Source organism: Patella vulgata, chromosome 5, assembly GCF_932274485.2.
Source record: "Patella vulgata chromosome 5, xgPatVulg1.2, whole genome shotgun sequence".
Classification (NCBI taxonomy): Eukaryota; Metazoa; Mollusca; class Gastropoda; family Patellidae; genus Patella; species Patella vulgata.
This window is the reverse complement of record NC_065883.2, coordinates 16,989,210-17,011,741: the sequence shown is the minus strand read 5'-3', so window position 1 is coordinate 17,011,741 and position 22,532 is coordinate 16,989,210. Positions and strand designations below refer to the sequence as shown.

Here is a 22,532-nt window from a genome sequence, read left to right as displayed (position 1 = left end):
CACCTGCCTTGGCTATAACAGGGATCAACGGTAACCTCCGAGACACCAAACGGTGTTGATATGTGAAAAAACTTTATTTAACGTCCACTTCCACCAAGTGATATCGCCGACAAACAGCCAAGGGAACTTCCAACAGTATATAAATTATTAGAAGACAGGCGGACGCTCAAGCACAGAAATATGTTACAGTACAGTAGGGTAAAAAAAAACCCTCAAATTAAAATGACCTTTCTTCTGAAACCTATATATTCTTATTAGAATTAATTTTCTAAAATATTATTATTATAATAATCTACAGTAGACCTATATTTATGATAATAGTATCTACGCCATTGAAGATAAACCAGGTCCACAAGTAACACCATTCCCTCTAATAATAAAGAACCCATTTTAGCTTTGGTTGTACGGATGGTCATATCCACCAAAATATGCGCTATTCTGGTGGGACCAATTCTTTCACAATAGAAATGAAATGAAATGGGGTTTAACGTCCAATTGTTCTGCTCCGACATGGCTAATGAAGACGGGCATACGCCATACAGTCTGCAATTAGAGAAATTGTGCCCGGACTACTACTTTACCGTCTACTCTTATATCAAATTCCAGGATCTTTTACGTGCACGCCAATGTGTACACGAGACCTCGGGGTTTCGCCACATCCGAACGACAAGACAACTGTCCTTGTCAAACCCCGCTTCCTGCACCAATGACAAGAGGAAACCACACCGGAAAATCCCGATGTACTTTCTCGGCCAACACCGAGCCAGCGTCTTACACACATAGATAGCGTGACTCCATTTTCAAAATAGACGATTTCAGGTTAATCGCAGACGCTCATGGGGTTCGTCTTTAAATGTTTAATTTTTTTTTTTTTTTTTTTTTTTTTTTTTTTTTAGAAAATTACTTCCCCTCAGGAAAATAACAACGACATTGGCCATTCAATGATCAAAAGAGATCAGACAAAAACCCGCTACAAAAACATATAGGCTAATGATTACACTTCTTTGCTGCAACCGAAAAACACAAATTCTTATTATTACTCACTTCACGCCTGTCAACAACAATTCTCATTGAGCAACCGGAAGCGTCGAGAAGTATAATTTTCGGCTGTGTGAATTCAACCAATTATTCTAAACATTTTTGTTCAATAATATATACCGTCAATGAACTGAATTCAAAAACTAGAGAGTAGCGAAATTTATAATAGAATTTGAACAATTTTTGTTCCACAAGTTGAAATCAGACGTCAAAAATACCGTAGTTTCTTTTTGTGTCTAATTTTCAAACCTATGCACGACTATCAAATCTCTGGAGAAGGTAATATTGAAATATGTCTTTATCTGGCGACGTAGCCATGAGTCAGTATCATCGGCATGTTAGATTCGCCTCATTATAAACTCACGTAGACAACTTTGTCTAGATATAAAAACTACTCGTACAATATAAAGCAATATTTACTGTCAATTATTTTAAGAAACCACCGTGAAAACTGTTGCGCTCATATTTTCTCTTAAATGTAAGAGTTTGCACCGAATTGGAAAAATGCGTAGACGTAGTCGCTTATCACATTTCGTAAATGTTATCCTATAATTTAACCGTAGTCGGGTGTTATTTTACGTCCATAAATTTTAATTCACGTGACGCTATTTAGTTTCGTATAACATTGATCACCATTCGCGTATGGTCATTATCACCCCTGCCGTTACGTCGAAATTTCTTTAGCTTAAAATACAACTGATGCGAGGATCGGGTTTGAAACCGCAAAACAAAAAAGAAATCCTCTTAATCCGATGTGACGATAAAATTAGACATCACGTGACAATACTAATTTTCGTTCTAAAAGGAGAGAGCAGCTTCGGTACTTAAATACAACAATGGTGACTTGCCATAAAATTTTCTTCAGTTGAGTAAAGCTACACCCCGGTTTCTTTTAAGTCAGTGCCATTTATTTACGAATGACTTCTTCTGGCCACAGTGGTGTGTGGTATCACTAATCCCGATTATACCAGTCACTTGGACTGCGTTTAAAACAATCGACGATTTTCTGTGTCGTGAATATACAAGCAACCTCGTTGTAATCAGTAATGACGTACCCTACATTTTAAAACGATAACAAATAATGTAGGCGTGAATTATTCGAGTAACGACCCCATTTTCCCACCTTTGTGAATTTAATGAGCGATGTTTCAGTTTTGATCTTAGTGAATAAAATGAAATCAGGCAAACAATTCGGTTATAACGCTTCTCTGACTGACCATCAGCCCCCTAAATAAATAAAATAAGGGAATATTTTTGAAGTACAATAGAAATTGGGCTTGGTTTTCAGCTTAGACAATTTATACCGGCCACGGTCCTTAAAGATATCCATTACGCCAAGATAAAATAATTAGAACTTCGGTTTAAACATATGTTATTATCATAAAGTAAAGGGATTGGGCAATAGTTACATAAACTTACAAAAATATACTTTCTTTCATAAGTACATGAAATTATTCAAGATAACAAAAGGTGCAAAACAAAGAAGAGGGTTAAAATCGTGCCGGGGAATAAATCTCAAGATTGACAAAAGTGGCTACAAGTAAGAAACAATATCTGAAAATTATTCCAATGTGTGCAAGAATCTTGAAATTATAACCCCATTTGCCACTACATGTATCTTACAAAGCAACCCTATCGGAAGATTGCAAGAAATGTGGTTGTGAGGTTATTTCAAGCTTAAAGGTTTAATATGAATTTATCTTGTTTTTCTTTTTTTTTTTGTTAATTCTATCGAATTCTGTTAATATTGTGATTATTGCAATCAAGAAAATTGAGTATCTCCACAGTTCAGACAGTCACGAAAAAGAGACCTCGTTTGAGTAGAATCATTACGTAGTGATCACGGGAACATTTTTGTATGGTGATACTTGGTGGAGTTGTCATTGTATTTGGTTGTCGAACTAAATCCACGTGTTTATCTGCTTGTCTTCTTCCATGGATAAGAGGGAATTTTCAATTTAATTCCAAAACCACCAGAGTCCAGAAGTATTTTCAGCGAAAGCAAGAAGGGTCTTTAAAATACCAATCGTCTGTATTGTGGGAGAGGTTGGTATCTAGAATTCTGTCGTGGTGCCGGTTTGGTTGACAAGGAGATTGTGCCTAGTAGTTCGGGTGAAACGAAAACCTATGTCTACCTGTGTACATATTGGCATACAAGTCGTAATTCAGAGAGGGGTAAGAGAATTACCATGAATGTCTCAGATTACCGATGTATTTTGTCATGGCGCGTAAAATATGTGATATAAGGGAAATAATGATAGTAGATGACATATCATAACTTAACCAGGTAGGTGGAATACCTCTACCAACCTGCTTCAACTCACGTCTTAACGTCTGTTTCGGTAATTCAAAAACAGCAGGAAAACGAATATCAAATCGTATTTATGATAATTAACAAAGCGCGGGAAAACCTATCAAACAAACATCAAAGTCGGACAAAAAAAGTCTAGCTTAACAGGCCCTCAATCGATTGAAGAATAAATACACATTTTTATCATACCTGGATAAACCTGAAAAAGACCACACATATTTCGTTTGGTCAAGTTTTCGATAAAAGTAAATGAAATATTGGTTGATTGTTAATTTTATGTGGAACCCAATAAACAAGCCTGTTCTTCATATACAATACACTTATCAACAACAAATAAATTTTATCACCGGTTTATTATAAATTTATGATCTGAGTTTTTCCGGCCATAGACGACAAGTCTATCCTATGATAATCAATATTTCGTTTCGCTTAATTGCTACTATGTATGTTTTATAAACAACACTGATTGATACGAATAATTATCTCGAAAATGTCCTAATTAAACAGGGTCATATATACTTAATTTTGTTTTGAAGTGTTCATGTTCTGTAAACAATTATAACTACGGTTATAAGCCCACATATTTATTGTTGTTTATTAACAAAAAGCGTACTCAGTCTAATTACATACGCCAAGTTCTTTATTGATCTTAGTCACCGGGAAAAGATTTTTCAAAATTCACGTAAACATAAGAAGCCGCCTGAAAAGTGTTTGAAGTTTTGCAAAGTCGATTTTAGCTCTGCATACCAAAATTCAATAATTTATATTTTATTGTTAGATATATTTCTGAAACCTAGGTGTACAGATTAATAGAAGAGTGTATTACTAAACTGCTGAGAAATTGGTAGCTGTTGGATACTAAGCTGAAGCGCCGCAGCTGTACAACCTAATGCGACTGGTAATTTTCTAAAAATATGACATTAACGGGAGTGATATCCGATCATAAAAAACAGTGTATGGTTCATAGTTAAGCAACCCTTTATCTGGAGTTTACTTCAAAAGCCTAGTAGGGTAGTTGTTTGATGTAATTTTACGAGCTGGCAAACTCTACGGGTAGAACTGCGATTTTTAAAACTCAACAGGGTTCGTGTGAGTATCAACCATGTTGTTTTTATTTTATGGCTTAATACAAAATCTGTGGATGCCGTGTGAGAAAAGGGCGGGAGTTTATAGTGTGTTGAAAGTCAGGATTTTCTAGTTTTATATTCCTTTTATCTTTATACGACACCGACTGGGCTGCTAGCCTTGATCAAAAGGCCCACGAATATATAAAGGTTTAAGAGACTTGAGAATGGTTATTGAAATATAAAATTTAATTGTTATGTATCGACAGTTATAATGGCCGATCAACTTTGTCAGGAAGTCCATGGACGAGTTTTTATCTTTTAATGTCGACTTTTATACCTGCAACGATATAAAATAGGTTTACCTGTGCGGAAGTTATAATCGAGGTTTGATATAATGTCAAAAGGAAAGACTTCTTATAAAAATCAAGCACGGTTCACTTATCGATAGAATGCTCTAATGTTTGAAAAGTTAAAAGAACTTTAGCTTCTGTTGCACATTAGGATTAAACAATATATTGTTCTGTTGTCGTTTATTTTTGGTGTGACCCTTAACCCTGTGACGTAAAGGATGCATCCCCAATCCATACACTATTCCGCAAGTCATACTGGGGGGTTTTCTGGGGAGGGTCGGTGGGTGGCGGAATGGTTAGCGCGTGCTCGTTGTATCATAAGGTCTGTCATTGTGTCTACTGACGTGTTTCGATTCCTCGGCTGTACGTGACAAGGAATAGGGTCGCCTGTCCAACCTCGTGGCTTTTCTTCGGATCCCCCGTTGTTCCCCCCACTGCTAAAGACCCCTTCCCGCAAGCGAATTATTGAAATAAAATTGAACCATCGATTAGTCCCAAAATGAGCTAGTTTGTGTCGAGTGGGCGTTAAACCCCATTTCTTCCTCTTCTTTATTTAAGCAGCAACGGAGAATACATATAAATCGTTTATTTAAATCAAACAAAAATACGTTTTGAAAGCTAAAAACCGAAATTGTAGATTAGTTAATCTCCTGATAATCGCGGATTCAAATCAAAATGATTTTAAAAAAAGTTAGAGGAATAAAGTTGTCCGTGTGAATCAATCCATTTCTACAACGTATTACTGTTTACTTCATCTCCACTATTAACGTTTTTGTTCACTTAAAGGGACTATCCCGATTTGAACAGAGTCTCAAAATTAAAAATCTGAGTACGTATGAAATTTAAACGCCAACATATAGAGGAGTGCTGTATTTACCTTGTCTCAAAATTTCAGCTCAAAATATTTAGTCGTTTGGACGCGAACGTCAAAACTGCTTATCCGGACACGTAACCCTTTTAAAAAAAATTCGTGGGTGACCTGATAATCGATTCCCGTCCCTTTAGAGGTCTATTCAATGAATGACCCATGTGCTGTACTTGATAACGAAAGATAAATTTCACCTACACATTATTTTTATAAAATAAAAGTCTGGTTTTATCCAGACACCGCATAATACAGCTTGGGATACTGGTCTCCATTTCCAGATGAAGACTGACGGGCTTAAGTTGTTTGAAAACGTATCACATGTGTTGAGTTAGTTGCTCGGCCCTAAGGTAGAGGATTTTAAGGGATTTTAACACAAAATTAAGCAGTTCAATTATCCAAAATATTATTGGGATTGGCCCTTTAAAGATATATTATGTAAGAGCTAAATTTTTCTATTGCTGGTCTTTCTTTGGGATTCAAATCTTATATAAATTATAATTTAGCCATTTATTCATATGAAAAGCCTATAATCAATGTTAGAACCCGACCATATCATAAAGAGCTTCCCGAAAGGACAGATGGATCTATTAAGTTTTCCGAGTTATTTTCAGATGAAATGCTTATATTGCAATTATATCCATTTAAAACCTTATTAAATATTGATATAATGAAAAGAACTCCACTCCTTCAATATATGTGTGGGTGGTTGGGTGGTTGGGTGGCCGAATGGTTAGCACGTGCGTGCTGTATCATAAGGTCTGCCATTTAGTCAACTGGCGTGGTTTCGATTCCCCGGTTATACGTGGCAAGGAGTAGGGTCGCTTGTCCAACCTCGTGGGATTTCTCCGGTTTCCTCCCACCGCTAAAGACCCCTACGCGCGAGCGAATTGTTGAAATAAAATTGAACCATGTGTTAGTCCCGAAATGACCTAGTTTGTGTCGAGTGGAAGTTAAACCCCATTTCTCTCTCCCTCTCTATTTTTCTTGTGATATTATATATTATGGCGGATCCATGTGTTAGTCCCGAAATGACCTAGTTTTTCGAAGTGGACGTTAAATTCCATCTCTCTCTCTCTCTCTCTCTCTCTCTCTCAATATATGAGCCACTGACAAATTTTAATAAATATGGAGGTAATTATCACGATCTGCTCTTTAAACTATCATGAGCAGAAATCATTTTGCTAAACATTTGACATTTTATAAGCCTAAGATTTTATAACATTAAATATGTACGTATATATATATATATATATATGTCATCCCATTAATCAGTGATAATAACGAAGAATAATTTGTTTTAATTTATTACACAACTAATAAATCCTTTAAAACATGGGGTAAAACAGTAATAGGGTTTAATGTCATACCTGTTTTTGCATTAACCGGATGATATTCCAAATTAATGTCAGTAACATCTAAGACAATGAAGATATATAGAGATGAACCTAAGACGCATGATCCATGGGTGAGTTTGATTGTGCTATGATGACATTTAAACAGAGGTTGTCCAAATGTAAAAAGTGAATCACGAAATTAAGAATGAATGCGGGTTGATATACCCATTCTTTAGCTATAAATAATGCCTTGTATAACCTTGACACCTCTAAGAAATGAAGAGCCTGTCTGACTCGCTAGTCTGGAGGTCACGTGTTCGATCCCTTCGTTGACCCATGGTTCCTCCTTGTCAGTGGTGCAGGACGGAGGGCTTGGCAAGGGACAATGTATAGTCCTTCGGATGGGACACAAAACCCGTATACATATTGGCGTGCATGCAAAAGACCACTTGATAATTGAAATTTGACATAAGAGTAATACGTAATGCCGCAGTCCGGGCAAATTTTCGTTCATTAGCACACAGTATGGCATATGTCCGTCTTCATTAGCCCAGTCGGGGGAGAACAGTAGGACGTTAAACCCCATTTCATTTTATTTGGTCTTTTCGTACCCGGTGTGTACTTTGGACATGTTATTACTAATTCCAGCGTTATTTTATAGTAAGTCATGTCTCAGAACAGCGAAACCAATATTAATGATGATGTTTCTGTAGTTAGGGTTGAGTTAAAATAGCGCCCAAAACCCTCCAACCCCGAACCCATCCCGCGTGGATTGCCAGTCGTGGGTTTTGACGGAGGACCAAAAAGTTCCGGGATTAAGGTTGGGATGATATCGTTAAGCCACTGAGAGTGAGCGAGTGGAACTTTTGTTTATTATGTGGTACTTTACACCAGCCAATTCTATGAGAGACCGGGTATATCATTCCTAGTATATTATTGAGGACATTATAGCGGTCCGGTTACGCCGTGGTTGCACGCAGGGTGTCATCAGTGTCTATACTGTCAGAGTAACTAGACGAAAATGTCCGATTTTCCTAGGGTGGTATTATATACACGGGATAAAAAAAGAGAATGAAATCCAGAGTTTAGGTTCTTTTTAAAATGACGTTTTGCAAAACATATCTCAATTGCTTGTCTTAAAGAGACATTACCGCTGTTAAGGCAAAAATATTCGATTGTGCATAATTTGTATATAAATAATCTGACCAATCCATCGCTGGTAGTATGCAACGTTTTAATTTCTCATGAGTTTAATGGAAACCTATGAAAATTGCCTTAGGGTGTCGAAGATTACTTTGAAAGCGATGTTATTCAAAATTTCTTGGTGAGACTGATAATACTGATTTAAATTCAAAATACAACAGACGAAATTAATTCCAGACATGAACTTTATTGAAGTTTCAATAATTAACGTCTTCCGACATATTTTCAACGTTTCATTTTCAACGTTATATTTATACACCTCAAATCCATTTCTAACACAAAATCGTCTATTTTGATCCAAATCTTATTAGCACCTTTTATCTAGTCATTCTAATGAACCTTACAGTATGTCAATAATAAATGAATTACAGATAGCCCAAGAAACACATAGCCAACTGCCATTTAGGTCCAGTTTTAAAAATTCAAGTCTACGAGATCTCGACAATTTCATCCTTCAGTCAACCTAACATTTGTAGATTTCCAATCTCTAAACTTCACGTGACTCCATACACCACCATTCTTCAACTCATATATACACCGGGGGAATATATATACACTTTGTTCCCAGTTAATATTAACAACTTACAGCACAATATTACCAATGTTCTAATAGTTCTCTTATATAGACTATCACAGATTTAACTCCCTTTTCTTGGCAGGTGGAGAGGAAGTAGGTGACGCTCTACCAGTACTAGAAAGATGAGCATGTGCAGATAATGTATGCGGTCCGAGTGAGGGAGAATGGCATGGGCATGGCTTATTAGAAATAGATACACCGACAGATTGTTCGTGTAAACCATACCCACCCATAACACCAAAATTTAAGGCATAGCCTAGAGAATGAGCTGCCATGGGAGACAACCCTTCAAGACCAGTTGGTTTGTGAAACGCCGTGGACATGGAACTAAGTAGATCCGGTCTTGACGTCATACCTGGAAGTTGGAAAGGCGATAACGGTGAAGCTTGGCTTGTGAGACCGAGCGCTGCATGACTTAGAGGTGAACTTCCGTTCATGTTGTACGGATACGAAGCGGCGGCTGCTGCTAGATAGGCGTAAAGATGGGGATCCGGTGGGATTCCATAAGGCCAGGCGACAGCCATTCTCTGTCTTTTGTCCTTCATTCGACGATTCTGGAACCAAACCTTAAATAGAAAGTGGACATATTCGTGAGTTTCAAATGGATACCATGTGCAAAGAAAATATAAAGTACCATAATTATGTAAAGTAGGACCTACCATAAAATTAAAAGAAAACACAAGTGCGTGTCCAGGGATTGATAAGGATATGGCGAGAAAATTTGAAAAAAAAAAACCATTTAATATGTAAAAAGGAAACCACCAGACCAGCATCAAAATGGTCCTGTTAAAAGACCACAATATATTTTTAATTTTCATACATGCTTCACAAACATTAATAACATTGTTCGATTCCCTACCTTAATGGTGCTTTCTGAGAGATTCATGGCAGCAGCTAGTTCACATCGTTTAGGTCTGGAGATATAATTCTCTTTAGCAAATTCCTTCTCTAATTTGTTGATCTGTTCTCTCGTGAAAGCTGTTCGATATCTTCTTACTTGACTATAATCAGTACAATCTGAAAGTATTAAATACAGATATTTGTTACGATTGTTCGGCATTTTTAATACAAGAGTTATACAATATTGTCAGTATAATTGCTGGAATATAATTGGGAATAGGGTTCGGGTGGCATTCCCGACAACTCAATAGGGTTAATCAATTTTGAAATGTTCTTTAAAACGTAATTAGACTCGATCGGGTTTCGATAATTCGGGCATTGCAATTTAAAACTTATATTTTAGTTAACATAGATACGTGCACACTGCTAAATCATACAATTCTGTTCGGACTCCGGAATTTCGTGCCAAATCTTATGTTTAACTTAATTATTAACAAAATTTAGATTCCAACATTCGATAGATCATATCACCAGACCCTATCTTGTGTGCCCGTGTCCGTATCGTAGACATTGGTTTGTTAAAGAGAATTTAATTGAATTGTCACGACATCATTTAATATCCCAAATTAAAGATTAACTTCTCATAAATACAAGACGCGGACCAATCTCAAATATAATTGAATGAGCAGACGGAATTTCAATCTGTGGTAAACCCCGACTTTTCTCACGAAACATAGCGAATTATTAGACATATAAACCACATTTTTATAGCCAATCGGCTCACAATAAAAGAAAATCCCTCCTCTCTATAAAATCATTGTGAAGTTAATTAAATCCAGTAAGGAATACCAATTGTTATTTACATAGTTTATAGGTTTAGATATGAAAATGCTAGTTTTATTATATACTAAGTTCTAAAGGTTAACAATAATATTAATATTATATTTTATGATCAAATATAAATAAAAATGAATAATGTCATAAAACAGTTTCCATACGAAACTAATTATTATAGGTTCAATTGCATAAGCCGCGGGTGATTTTCATTTTCAGAATCAATAGCATTCGTTTAATAATTCGAAATTAATAATAAGTGGGTGAAATGTGGTTTCTAAGTAATTTTAATCCATTTCCTGGTACCGTTTTTTTAGTATGACTTTAGTTTCAATGTCCCCCCCCCCCACCTCCCAGCATAAAAAAATCGGGCTGTCAAATGAAATATAACTATATGCAATCTTTGTTGAAATTCGAGTTCCCATTTCGCTATGTAGCAACACGTTAAATTAATCTGTAGGCCTGCAGTAATACTTTTCAACGGATAGATTTTATATTGTAAAAATGTTGCTATTAAAAATATAATTATTGATCGAAAAATAAACAAAACATTTTCACTTTCGGGTTCCTATAGCAATAACCATACCTGCCAATATATTATAAACTACATGTGTCTCAGTTGTTTCAAATAATAAAATCCGTATTTGGTGATGCTTTCCGTGTTCCCATGGTCGTACCCTAAACTATCCAAATAATAAACTACATATTTTGGTTGTTTATTTAGAATACTTTGTACTGGTTGACCCTAAGTCACGTCTATTAAAGTTAGTATAAAATGGGAAGGTATTAGTCAAGCCACATCATATTCATAAACAACCATGATTAAACCTTTGTTTGTTCATAATTTTATCTTCCATAAAACGTCTCGTCTTAATTGAATGTTTTTGTTTGTCAAGTTATGATCCGAGAAGCAACCTTTGAAAGATAATTGTGTAGAAATGAGTGTCTTTAAGATTTCAATCGGCGTTCATTTGAAGCAAGTAGCAGAACAAATTAATACCTCGTCGCTATTTATCATTAAAAATGTGAATTCTGTGAATAGATTTGACAATGGTTATTACAGAACGATAAAATGTGTACTAAAGAATATACAAATACTATTAGTATATACATGTATAGATCGTCTTTATGATGAAGTCAGTCATACACCTGGATATCTATATCATTATCTTGTACTAATTACACACCTATTGAAATACCCGACCTCAGAGAGAGCATATTGTCAACCGTCATTAAGTTATTGTGCTGTTTCTCAAGAATAGACTGCATGAGTCAAGAGACCCGGATAAAGCAAGACTTGACCCATGAAATAATAAAAATGACCATGGCTATTTACAAATGACCATGACAAATATTTTTATCTTTTGACATTGAAGAGTGGTGGTGAAGGGGGGTAATGATGCATGCCTTGTAATGATTGAAGGTATTTTTATATATTTTTTTCTGAATTGAGGGCTGTATTGTTATTGTGTCTGTCTTTCAATAAGTAGTTGTAATTTCCTGTCTAATATAACAACATATTTTACTAGAAAGGTAATAGCCAAGGACAAGATTTAATGGCACTTTTTATCGACATTTTAGAGTCGCGTTTGTGCCCACTTTCAATTATTAATAATAACTACTTGATTCATTTTAAAGCGACACTCCTCTGCAGAAAAGTAGGATGTTAAACCCCATTCATTCATTCATTCATTTATTCTCTGTATTAAATCTCGTTGCTGCCATATATAAGTATTTTTAAAATTGTGTAATTTGGAATCATAAAAGTTATGCATTTATTCCAAGCTAGTATCCACTTTAAAATGACTAACTTTCGTTTCAAAAGGACTGAATTAGAATATTATGATATTTAATACACGGATAATGAATAGAGTATTTAGATGTGACAAGAGTTGGAGAAAGTACTTCTGTATAATATAATAAAACAGATAAAGACGCATGGTATTAATTCATCAGCTTATTATAAAAGGTAAAAATTACCTGGGGAATACTGAGTACATATTTTACGAGTTCCCACTGATTATTAACTATTTATTTGATGAATATGGAATTAATCCCCAAAATAACCCGATCTTTAGATGAACTATTAATACACCTAATAACCTCACGAGCTTCAATTCTTACTCGAGGGAGGGGTCGACACGCAGATTTTATTTCGTTTTCAATTTCATGATTTTCATTATAATATAATCATTGATTTGGAAATATATTTCAATAATTTCAATAATTCTTCTTAATAAAATTTATTGCATGGCAGAAAGTTTTATCATCCTCTTTTTAGTTATATGTTTGAATTTAAATTTATTGATAATGAATTTATGGTTCTCAAAAAGGATCAATTATATACTATAGAGATGAAATTTATTTCTCCTCTAGATATTCGATCATAAAATCTATTATAATAATTATCAATGTGATTAAAATACAGATTTATATTTCGGTTCGGTATCGATAGCCTTCACTACATTAACTCATAACTGCTATAGAAAAGACAAGTTAATCAAAATTTTGAACTATAAAGAACGAAAACAAAACGAAATAGGGTCTGTTTTAATCATATTGATTAAATATATTTATTTAATGAACGTGAATAAAACAGTATGTCATACACATCCAACCGTATACTATTTCCTTAAATTAATAAATTTTAATATTTTCAATTTATCTCCGTAAAATGAATTAATATTTATAGATAAATTCTGTGAATCTTCAAAGAAAATAGTTACTCTTGATAATATTAATTTCAAAATGATTGGATCAGACTGTAGGGATTTTCTTTTATTGTTACCTGATTGGCTATAAAATTGTGGGGTGTATTTAATAACCCATAGTTATAGTTGGATTATTTCGTGAGAAAGTTTGTGTCCGGAGTAATAGGAAAGAGATATTGGTCAGTTTTAATTAAATACCTGCTGTTTAATTTTCTTACACTTGATTCAACATTACGACCACATCACAACACCTGTTTGCAAGCCCTTTGATATCTACCGACAGGTGAGGACAAAATGAATGAATCAATTAAAAACGATCAAACGAACAGTATCTAATAAAATGTGCAAATATAAAGCAACATTTCTAAATAGTTACTCTTTTCTACTTTTATCTGCATCTTGTAAGGTAAAACTATAATGTGGTTCAAAATGCTGAGAATAATTTTACCAGAGATGGTGATCGGAAAAAATCGAGGTCACGTAAAATAACCACGTCCTGTCAAAAATTTCCAGCCATAGCACATCTAGAATTTTAGTATTCATGATTTATTCAAAATACCAAATTGTAAATTATTCAAAGAAACTGAATAGGTTTTGTATGTAATATTTAAAACTGGTTTGAAAAACAATTATGACCGTCCTACATATTTATTTCCTTGGCTTAAAAGTTCTAAGATCACTTTGCCTACTTTTATCTGTGACGTCTACGTATTGTTTCAATAGTTCGTCCATGTTTTATTTTCATCGATTTCACAATGAAACTGGTTACTGAACTGACCTGTTTCCAGGCGTATCTAGTAGGCTAATAAGAAGCGTCATGAAGGGCCTTAAATTGCTTTACTAGAATCGGTGTTCGGTTATATTACTGGGGGATATCAACTTTTTTTTTATGACGACAGAATTACGGCCATTGCCTATTACACGCTATTAATGACTTCATTAGATTGAACTATTGGTCGGTATCCATCGACTAACGTCGGCAAATTACGTCAAAACAATAGCCACTCGTCACTAAATAGATTATAACACCATCATTTCACAGTGGTCTTAAACGAATGAATTGTTATCAAGGTGTCAATGTAATGGCTTAATGAGAAATGGACACGGGATATTATCTCCTAAACCCATTCAACATCTAGAACCAAGTGAGTCTAATTTTATGATCTGATTTCCGATGAAAGCAGAATTAGAGAATCTCGTAACGATGACGTAATATCAATGGCGCGAGTCTATTAAAACCATCTTTAGATCATTGTGGGTCTGTTTCTTCCGCTGGTGTGAATGACTATGCTACATTTAGTAATCGGCTACAGTCATAAACGGGGCAATAAGTTCTCTGCTGAATACATCTTAACATATATGGAGCCATCATTTGTCTCTCTAATGACAAACAGAGGCATATAATCTTTATACGTCACCGGTAACCATTCGTCAATATTTTATTCTTAAAGCTGCATTATGTAAGATTTAGATATACAGCTGACAATTCTCGCTGTACTAGTTTCAAAATAGATAATGAAAAAGTAATATATTGAAAATTTCATTCAAATTACTTTGTTCTGGGCGAAGTCGTGAATGTTTGAAGAATGGCGTAGTCTCGTTTTTTATTGCTACCGTTGTTACGATGATACACGGAGTCTCCATTATCCATTTTCAAATTAAATTTTGAAATGGTGATCGCGTTTCAATCCATTTAAAATCGCGACCATCCGATGGTCGAGAGGGTTGATTATGGGCTTGCCAAGTGAAGAAATGTCTAAATAGTAATTAAATTTTATGTAACATTTGAGGCCAAAAAGAAAGACCTGCAATAGACAAATTTATCTCCTACATATGGTATCTATGTACAGTAATCTAAAAGACTCTACAGTTCTTGAGAAAACAAAACACTCAATCAAAATTAGTGTATGGCGTATCTGTTGCCTAACAACGTTATGTTAATATATATTAATGGCGACATAAACATAATTAAAAAAATAAGGTTGTTTTCTTATAATAGAATTTTGATTTAAAACGGGACGACTAGAAGGTAATAATATAAAATCAAGAAACATCAATATCTTATTAACAGTAAAATTATTGTTGATGGATATAGAATAAGAAAAAAAAACTAAAAGCCTAATATTGTATATCTTTTTTTATAATTTTGATTAAAAATGGAATAATTATTATACCTAGCTGGCCATTATCTTGTCTTTATATGATTTTATTCTCTTTTATTCTAATAGAATGTCTTATAATAAATATCAAGTTTTGTAGTTTGTGTAATATAAGAACATAACACAATAATCGCTGTTATTATAAACAAACCATTTAGTCAGTGTACCTCGACAGCAAACTTCAAAGAAATTATTGTTTGGTTTAGAAAATCGTATCAAACTTTACGATCAATCACATTCTACGATTTGTCAACATATTGTTATATTTAATGTCCCGCGTTTTCACTTTGACCTGACCCCCTCGCGCGTTTTAATATTGTTTGCTCGGCCAGCGGAAGGCAAGAGAAGTGTTGGTTGCTGATATTATTTTTCTCTGAAATTTTAAGCCGCGCTGACGAGACGGTATTATATTTAAGTCCCCAATTTTTTTTATAGTAAACTTAACGAGATGAATTAACGAATTGGTACCGACGAGAATCGAAACAATAAAAAAATATATCACAATTCGGGCGAAGGTATTGCTAGGGATTTACGAAAACGGATAACTATTTCGGGCTCCAAATATTGTACCTGCATCTTAATTTACGAAAGGGTATTCACAGCCGTACCTTTAAAGTACCAATATTGTTATTAAATCCAACCATTTCCAATCTCTACATACTGTATCGTGGTGATCTAAACAAACTTATTGAATCGTACAAACCTCCACATTTCTTAAATACAACGTTTGAAAACTCTAATTCTTAAATTGGTAGGCCTATAACGTTTGTTTACTGTAAGTGACGTTATGGACAGATAAGCAATGGGCGTTATTCCAGAATATTGCATGTACCGGAGCTTAAACTTTCAGGATTACTAACAACCGATATGCATATTCAACAATTATTATGATTAGACTCTGATTAATAACGAGAAAATATTCTGGTTTGTGTAGACTGTCACTTTAAGGTAAAGTAGTATAAAGATTTTATGAATCTGTGTACAATTTTAGCGATTATTAGATATAACGCGCATAAACTTTATTCCTTCTTATAAAACATTTAACGCAGATTATCGACCAAATCATCAAAGCACCTCCAACTATATCTTAATAACATATTACCCCACCTTGTCCAATCAACAGGTAAAATATCAAAGAGATGGCCAGGTAGTAATATGAAGAACTGTAAACTGTTATTAATAACGTTTTAATGCTGTATTAAACTGGAAGTATTCCACTTAAAGATAAGGTTTTTTTTATAGCTTTGTTCTTTTAAAGGTTAATATCTAGGGATTTTTGTTTTACCTGGTTGGACATTTATGAGGGTTTTCCTGAAATATTAGAAGTATTATCTCTGTTTAGACAATATGAATACCTTGATGTTTTTAATAATAATCAAGAACATCAAAGATGGATCTGATATGATATGAGCAGTTTAAAGTTTATTCTAACCACTTGTGTGAGTAATGGGCCCAAAAACTGCGTTGCAGTAATGTTTTTTAATTGCATATTCTAATCACGTGTATTCAATCACACAAACAGGATGCAAGATTCAGTTACAATCAAATAGACAAGTATATAAAAATGTGATTGCAAATTTATAAAAGCGTTACATCCGTTTATTGCATATCGAATCAGAAATGCAGGATTAAAGCCTATATAGCTCACAACCGGTCGTACGTGTTTTGACAGTCACACGCACGGGTAATAGGGTTTGGTAGCTCGCAGACCAGCCGCAAGAAACGGGGTGAACATTTTGTATGCGTAGCACCAAACGTCTCTACTGACAGTCTGCGATCTTCTACGGTGCCGAACACGTGCAAGTGCCACGTAAGTCTCACGCACGGTTTTACTAAAAATTTCTCCGTAGACTGTTGTATAGCAGCACGTAGGGCCTACGGCGTGTTGTGAGCTAGGCTATAGTTAACATTCAACATTCAAAACGAGTGAGAGAGAGAGAGAGAGAGGGGGGGGGGGGTAACGTCTACTCGACACAAACTAGGTCATTTCGAAACTAACATATGGTTCAATTTTATTTCAATAATTCGCTTGCGCGTATGGGTCTTTAGCAGCAGGAGGAAACCGGAGGACACAGAGGAGACCCACGAGGTTGGACATTCGGGAGGGGAGGGGTATGTAGGCCTAGATTCGGGGACCTATGGAATTATCCAAAGGCTGGAGCAAAATAATCTATTAATTCTAGCAAACTTATGGTGCCGTATAAGAAAATGTTCTCTTGCTTTTTAAAAATTGTAAATTAGGTTTGACCGAGTCATATTGATGTGGGCTGTGGTTTAGCATTTCTTTGAAATACATCTTTAATACGAATTACTCCTATATTTAGTTATGAATGAAAAAAAAACGCACGAGAAAACCTTCCACACTCTTCGACCCTAGAAATACAAAAGGTACAACGATTGCATTGTGGGAACTGAATAGACTATTTGTGCTCTCGAAGCGTGAAGAGTATCACATTGAAATTATAGAATTATTTGAATTGGAAAAGTAATAAAAATATGGATGATCTAATGAGTTAGATAAAAGCCAGTATTTCAAACCAGTTAAATAGATTAGAGTGAACAAAAATCTACTTTTCAACTATAGAAAGATTAACTCAGGACGTTTATGTTGGATTATTATGTGATGTTTGACTTTAAAGGATATTTTAGTCCATTTTAAAAGATTTAGCAGGGACGAAACCCTTCAAATTTTATTCAAGCGAGACCAGAAAATAGTCTAACTAGGAGTTATAGAGTTATAATACGGGTTGGTTGGTATATCTTTTATTTGTACCGGTTGATAAATACAAATCTTTACCAAAATGAAAGTAGTTTTCAATAAAAGAGTTATAATTCTTCATAATTTAAAACTTTGACCTGATCATCCATGATGAAATCATTCTTCTGTGCAGGGAAATACTGAATTTTTTCGAACTATTATCAAAGGAATGAAATTATGACGAAGAGAATTTCACTTTCAAGATTTCGAACACTTACAATTTGTATTTATATTTGAGTAAAAAACGTTTACAAATGTTTTAATTAAACCAACATGGATAGACCTACGTGCCTCCAAGCTGAATTGACGAAATAAATTACCTATTGTTTATGTGGGAAAGTTTGAATTAAACATTATATGTCCAATGATTTTATCCAACAGAGGTTTATAGCCTTAAACGTTTTGAAATATTCCATCGGTCATTTTGACAAGAGATATTTAGAAAGAGCGCGAAAGTAAAATTATGAACTTTGTAAAGTTACCGTAAAAAGACCCTGGGGTCTCGGGAAGGAATTAATTTACTGATTATGGTAATTGCTTTTATAATAAGTTAACAACAAGGTGTAACAATGTATAAAATTGTCATCATACATAGGTAGATATGATAACAATAATAACAGGATGTAACAATGTGCAAATAATATTCCATTTCGTCAATATATAACCCTAGGCTACGCAGCGGGAAAGCAATGAGTAATTGGCAGGGGTTTAACGAATTCACAGACAAAGTCATTGCTTCCTTTTAATGTATATAAATACTCATCACTTTGGTGGAAGCGGACGTTAAATAAAGCTATTTCACACACTTATATGCTATAATTTACACATTGCATGTTAATAAACCAGTACAATTGTAATTCCATAAAAAGTTTTTAGTTTGATATTCGTTACTTATGTAAAGTAAAAATGTTTGAAAACCTCGCAGTTTATTAAAAGGTTCGTTTAACCAGCATAAAGGGAGGGCAAAATGTTTATTATAAACAAAAGCCTTAAAATCATTTTGCTGTGTGTAAATTTGAAGCTAAACAAAAAACAAAAACCCTATCTAATTTCGCAAGCGATATTCAAAGCATCTAAAACCATGACCATCTTTGAATCGGAATTTACCTTAACAGTTATAAGAAATGTATATTTTAACAATCGATAATAAGTTCCATTTTAGACTGTTGATAATAACGACATGTCAGATTGTAGCGGATTTTAGAGGGTCCAGGATTTCCGGGGTTTTGTGCTTTTTGACAATCTGGATTGGACATCCCTAATCAGATTAAGGTTTTTATGCCTTCGATATGAATAAAGAATGGGGTGGATTAGTCTATACGGACAATGGAGACAATTGGTAACAAGTGTCTATACTCAGATAGAAGCTATTGGATTTAGTTATTAAGTTAAGTTGGCATTGAAAATAGTCTATCAATACCGTAACTCAATAAAATAGATCCCCATAGATACCCATATTATGCCATGCGGTTATGCGAGGGAGACAACCAACCAAGATGGATTCGAGTCCCTTGTATGATTTGAATACCGTTTAACAAAATCGCTTTTTAGGCCTGGGAAAGAGAGACTAAGTGTTAAAACCGCCATTAATTGCTGTTCAATTCAAACGATGTTTTTTTTTTTATAAAACATTACGTCTAACCCTAAAACACCGTAACCATAAATTTTTCCGGAAACCGCCCTCAAACATTTCGATAATTAACCATATTTTTCTCATCAGCAAGGCTATATACTTATTCTGACAAATAAAATAATGTAAAAAGTCTTGCAAGAAATTCAGAAGAAATTCCCATCTTACGTCATAAAGCACTAAAGTTTTTCCTGATACCCCGTCATGCAATGTGCATTTTGAAATTTATAAACGCTGATTCGAATCTTATGGTGTCAAGACAGCCAGGTGCCGATGGCCTCTGTCTAGATATAAAAAAAAACAATATACGATGGTTTACAAACAGGATTGCAATGCGTGTGTACAGCAAATCATGCCAGTTTTGATCATAGGGTTCGAACTCGTGATAGTGTTATCAAATTAAATATCTGTAAAGAATACAGAAACTCTTACCTTTTGAATCCAACCCTTTATATTGAGGTGGGGTAACTGGCGATGATGGGGAGGGGGTTTCTCTACTTCTACTGTTGGGTGACTTGCCAGGGAGGGGCATGAGAGGGGTCACGGCTCTTCCCTCTCCGCCACTTGAGATACTTCCTTCAGAATCACTACCAAATGGCGTCACGTGACCAGTTCTTCCGACGTCGATTTCTTCCTCTTCGTCTGTGACTTGATGCTCGTATTTTGATGTCATCGACTGCATTTTTTAGTTCGGGTTTCCTCAAAGACTAAAGCTACACACGCCCTTTAAAAAAGTTCCACTGTATTTAAAATAACCAATTCCTTTGTTCAAATAAACATCATAAATCATGAGACGTCATTAACTTGAAAACAGCAATGTTGAGTTAAAACTGCTTTAAATATTGTTGACATAAACCTTCACCATACACTAGATAAAAAAAAACTTGTGTAACGAGCTGGCGATGATGGTTAAAAGCGATGTGTATAGTTAGGTTGACGGATGACAATATGATGCAGAAGTCGCAGAAACATAGATCTCTATAAATCGTCAAGGCGTTCAGTCACGTGGAACAGCTCTCTTCCAGACGTTTATCACACTCTGTATAATCATATGTTTAAAATCTGGCCTGTAAATCTGGACTAAAAATAAAACGACAAAAGTCAATCAAAGCCTTTCATTGCAAAAATGAAATAAAAAGGGGAGTGGTCACGTGGTCTTTGACGTCTTTCTTAACAACCATCAATCAATGAATGACAGTTAATATGAGACATCTGATTGGTTTACAGGTAATCACCTTATCATTTTAATGATTGGTTGTTAATGATGGACCATTCGTTCTCCCCTGACAAAAAATTAAGAGAAATATAATCCAAAAAAAATGCGTAGGGAGATATAATTCAATGTAGACCGTTGCATATTTTATATGATTGTATATAAGTTTTAGTAGAGGAGCTAAAATAAATCTGCAGTAATCTGATATTCTTCAATTTTATTATTTTAGTCTATACAAAAACAGAAACATATGTTGATATATCCTAAAATAGTTGTGTCAAATAAATACTAAAGTGAAATAAAAGTTTTGGCCATATAAATGCTTCAAATCAAAGTGACATCACGTGTTCTAGAAAGTCACCAGAAATGTTATTAGGTGCTTATCATATACGTATATTAAAGAATAATCACACTATCAAAAATCCAAGAACTGGATGAGGTCAGAGTTTGTAGCATCAGCGTTTGCCGAACTTTGAACTTAAAACGCCTGTTTCACATGGTCTATTAAACATACATTATGCAAGAGCTAAATCTGCCTATAGCAGGTCTTTCTTTAGGCCTGAAATATGTTATCTAAATTATTAATTAGACATTAATTAACTTATCCAGACCATAATCAACTCTCTATGGTATAGGCTGCGATGTTTATTGGATTAGGTTCCGATTTGCTGGTTTTTTTTATCCTACCGACTTTAGTAATGATGATCGAGGCGAGGCCGACAATTTAATCGCTGAAATCTCGGTTCATATTGGATCAATTTGACTGAAAATTTCAGCAAATTCCATTTACAGTACTTATCTAGTTTTTAACTATTATAGTGAGAACTGCCAGCTCTTTATCTAATCTCCCATAATGTATCTTTAATGAAAAATCCAATCAAGAGACTTGATTACAAAAGGAAAAGGGGTCATACATTTCGAGATTATAAATCCTACAGATGTTCTGTTCGTGGTGGATGTTGTCTGTTAGCTACAAACGCAAAAATACTCTCAAGCGATCTTCTTACAATATTCCCTTCAGTCACATTCTTAGTGAATAAGGCCCTGACAAGGAACATTATCTAGTCGTTCGGATGGTACGAAAGACCAAAGCCCATCTGTGTACAGACCAGTGTGCACATGGGGGGGGGGGGCAATGTATTATAAGGTCTGTCATTGAGTCAACTGGTGTGTTTTCGATTCCCCGGTTGTACGTGACAAGGAGTAGGGTCGCCTGTCCAACCCCGTTGGTTTTCTCCAGGTCCTCTGGTTTCCTCCCACTGCTAAAGCCCCCTACGCACAAGCGAATTATTGAAATAAAATTGAACCACGTGTTAGTCCCGAAATGACCTAGTTTGTTCGAGTGGATGTTAAACCCCAGTTCTCCCTCTCTCCAGTGTGCACATAAAAGTACATTAGCAGTTGGAAGAAAAGTAGGACGGTAAACCCCATTTCATTCACTTTCTTGATATATTTAAATGAAAACTATAAAAATGTGACATGGGAATGAGCTTTCCAAATTTACAGGGATTTATAATATTTTAACACAGCGATGTTTTTTGTTTTTTTTCAATTATCTATTGTGGGAAAGAATATTCCACAATGCGCATCAAATGAATGATTGTCTAAAATTACGAAAACTTGTTTTCTGTCACATCAC

The 22,532-nt window shown here is 34.8% G+C and overlaps 1 protein-coding gene across 1 annotated transcript; it reads right to left on the bottom strand.

Annotated features, from left to right (window-relative positions):
* Positions 1 to 8,342: 8,342 nt before the first annotated feature.
* On the bottom strand, positions 8,343 to 20,613 carry LOC126820985 (homeobox even-skipped homolog protein 2). The gene is made up of 3 exons (XM_050549228.1): positions 20,113 to 20,613; positions 9,608 to 9,765; positions 8,343 to 9,314 (listed from the first exon to the last, which is right to left on the bottom strand). Exons 1-3 carry the CDS (start codon positions 20,360 to 20,362, stop codon positions 8,802 to 8,804), a joined length of 921 nt encoding a protein of 306 aa, XP_050405185.1. The 5' UTR covers positions 20,363 to 20,613; the 3' UTR covers positions 8,343 to 8,801.
* Positions 20,614 to 22,532: the final 1,919 nt, after the last annotated feature.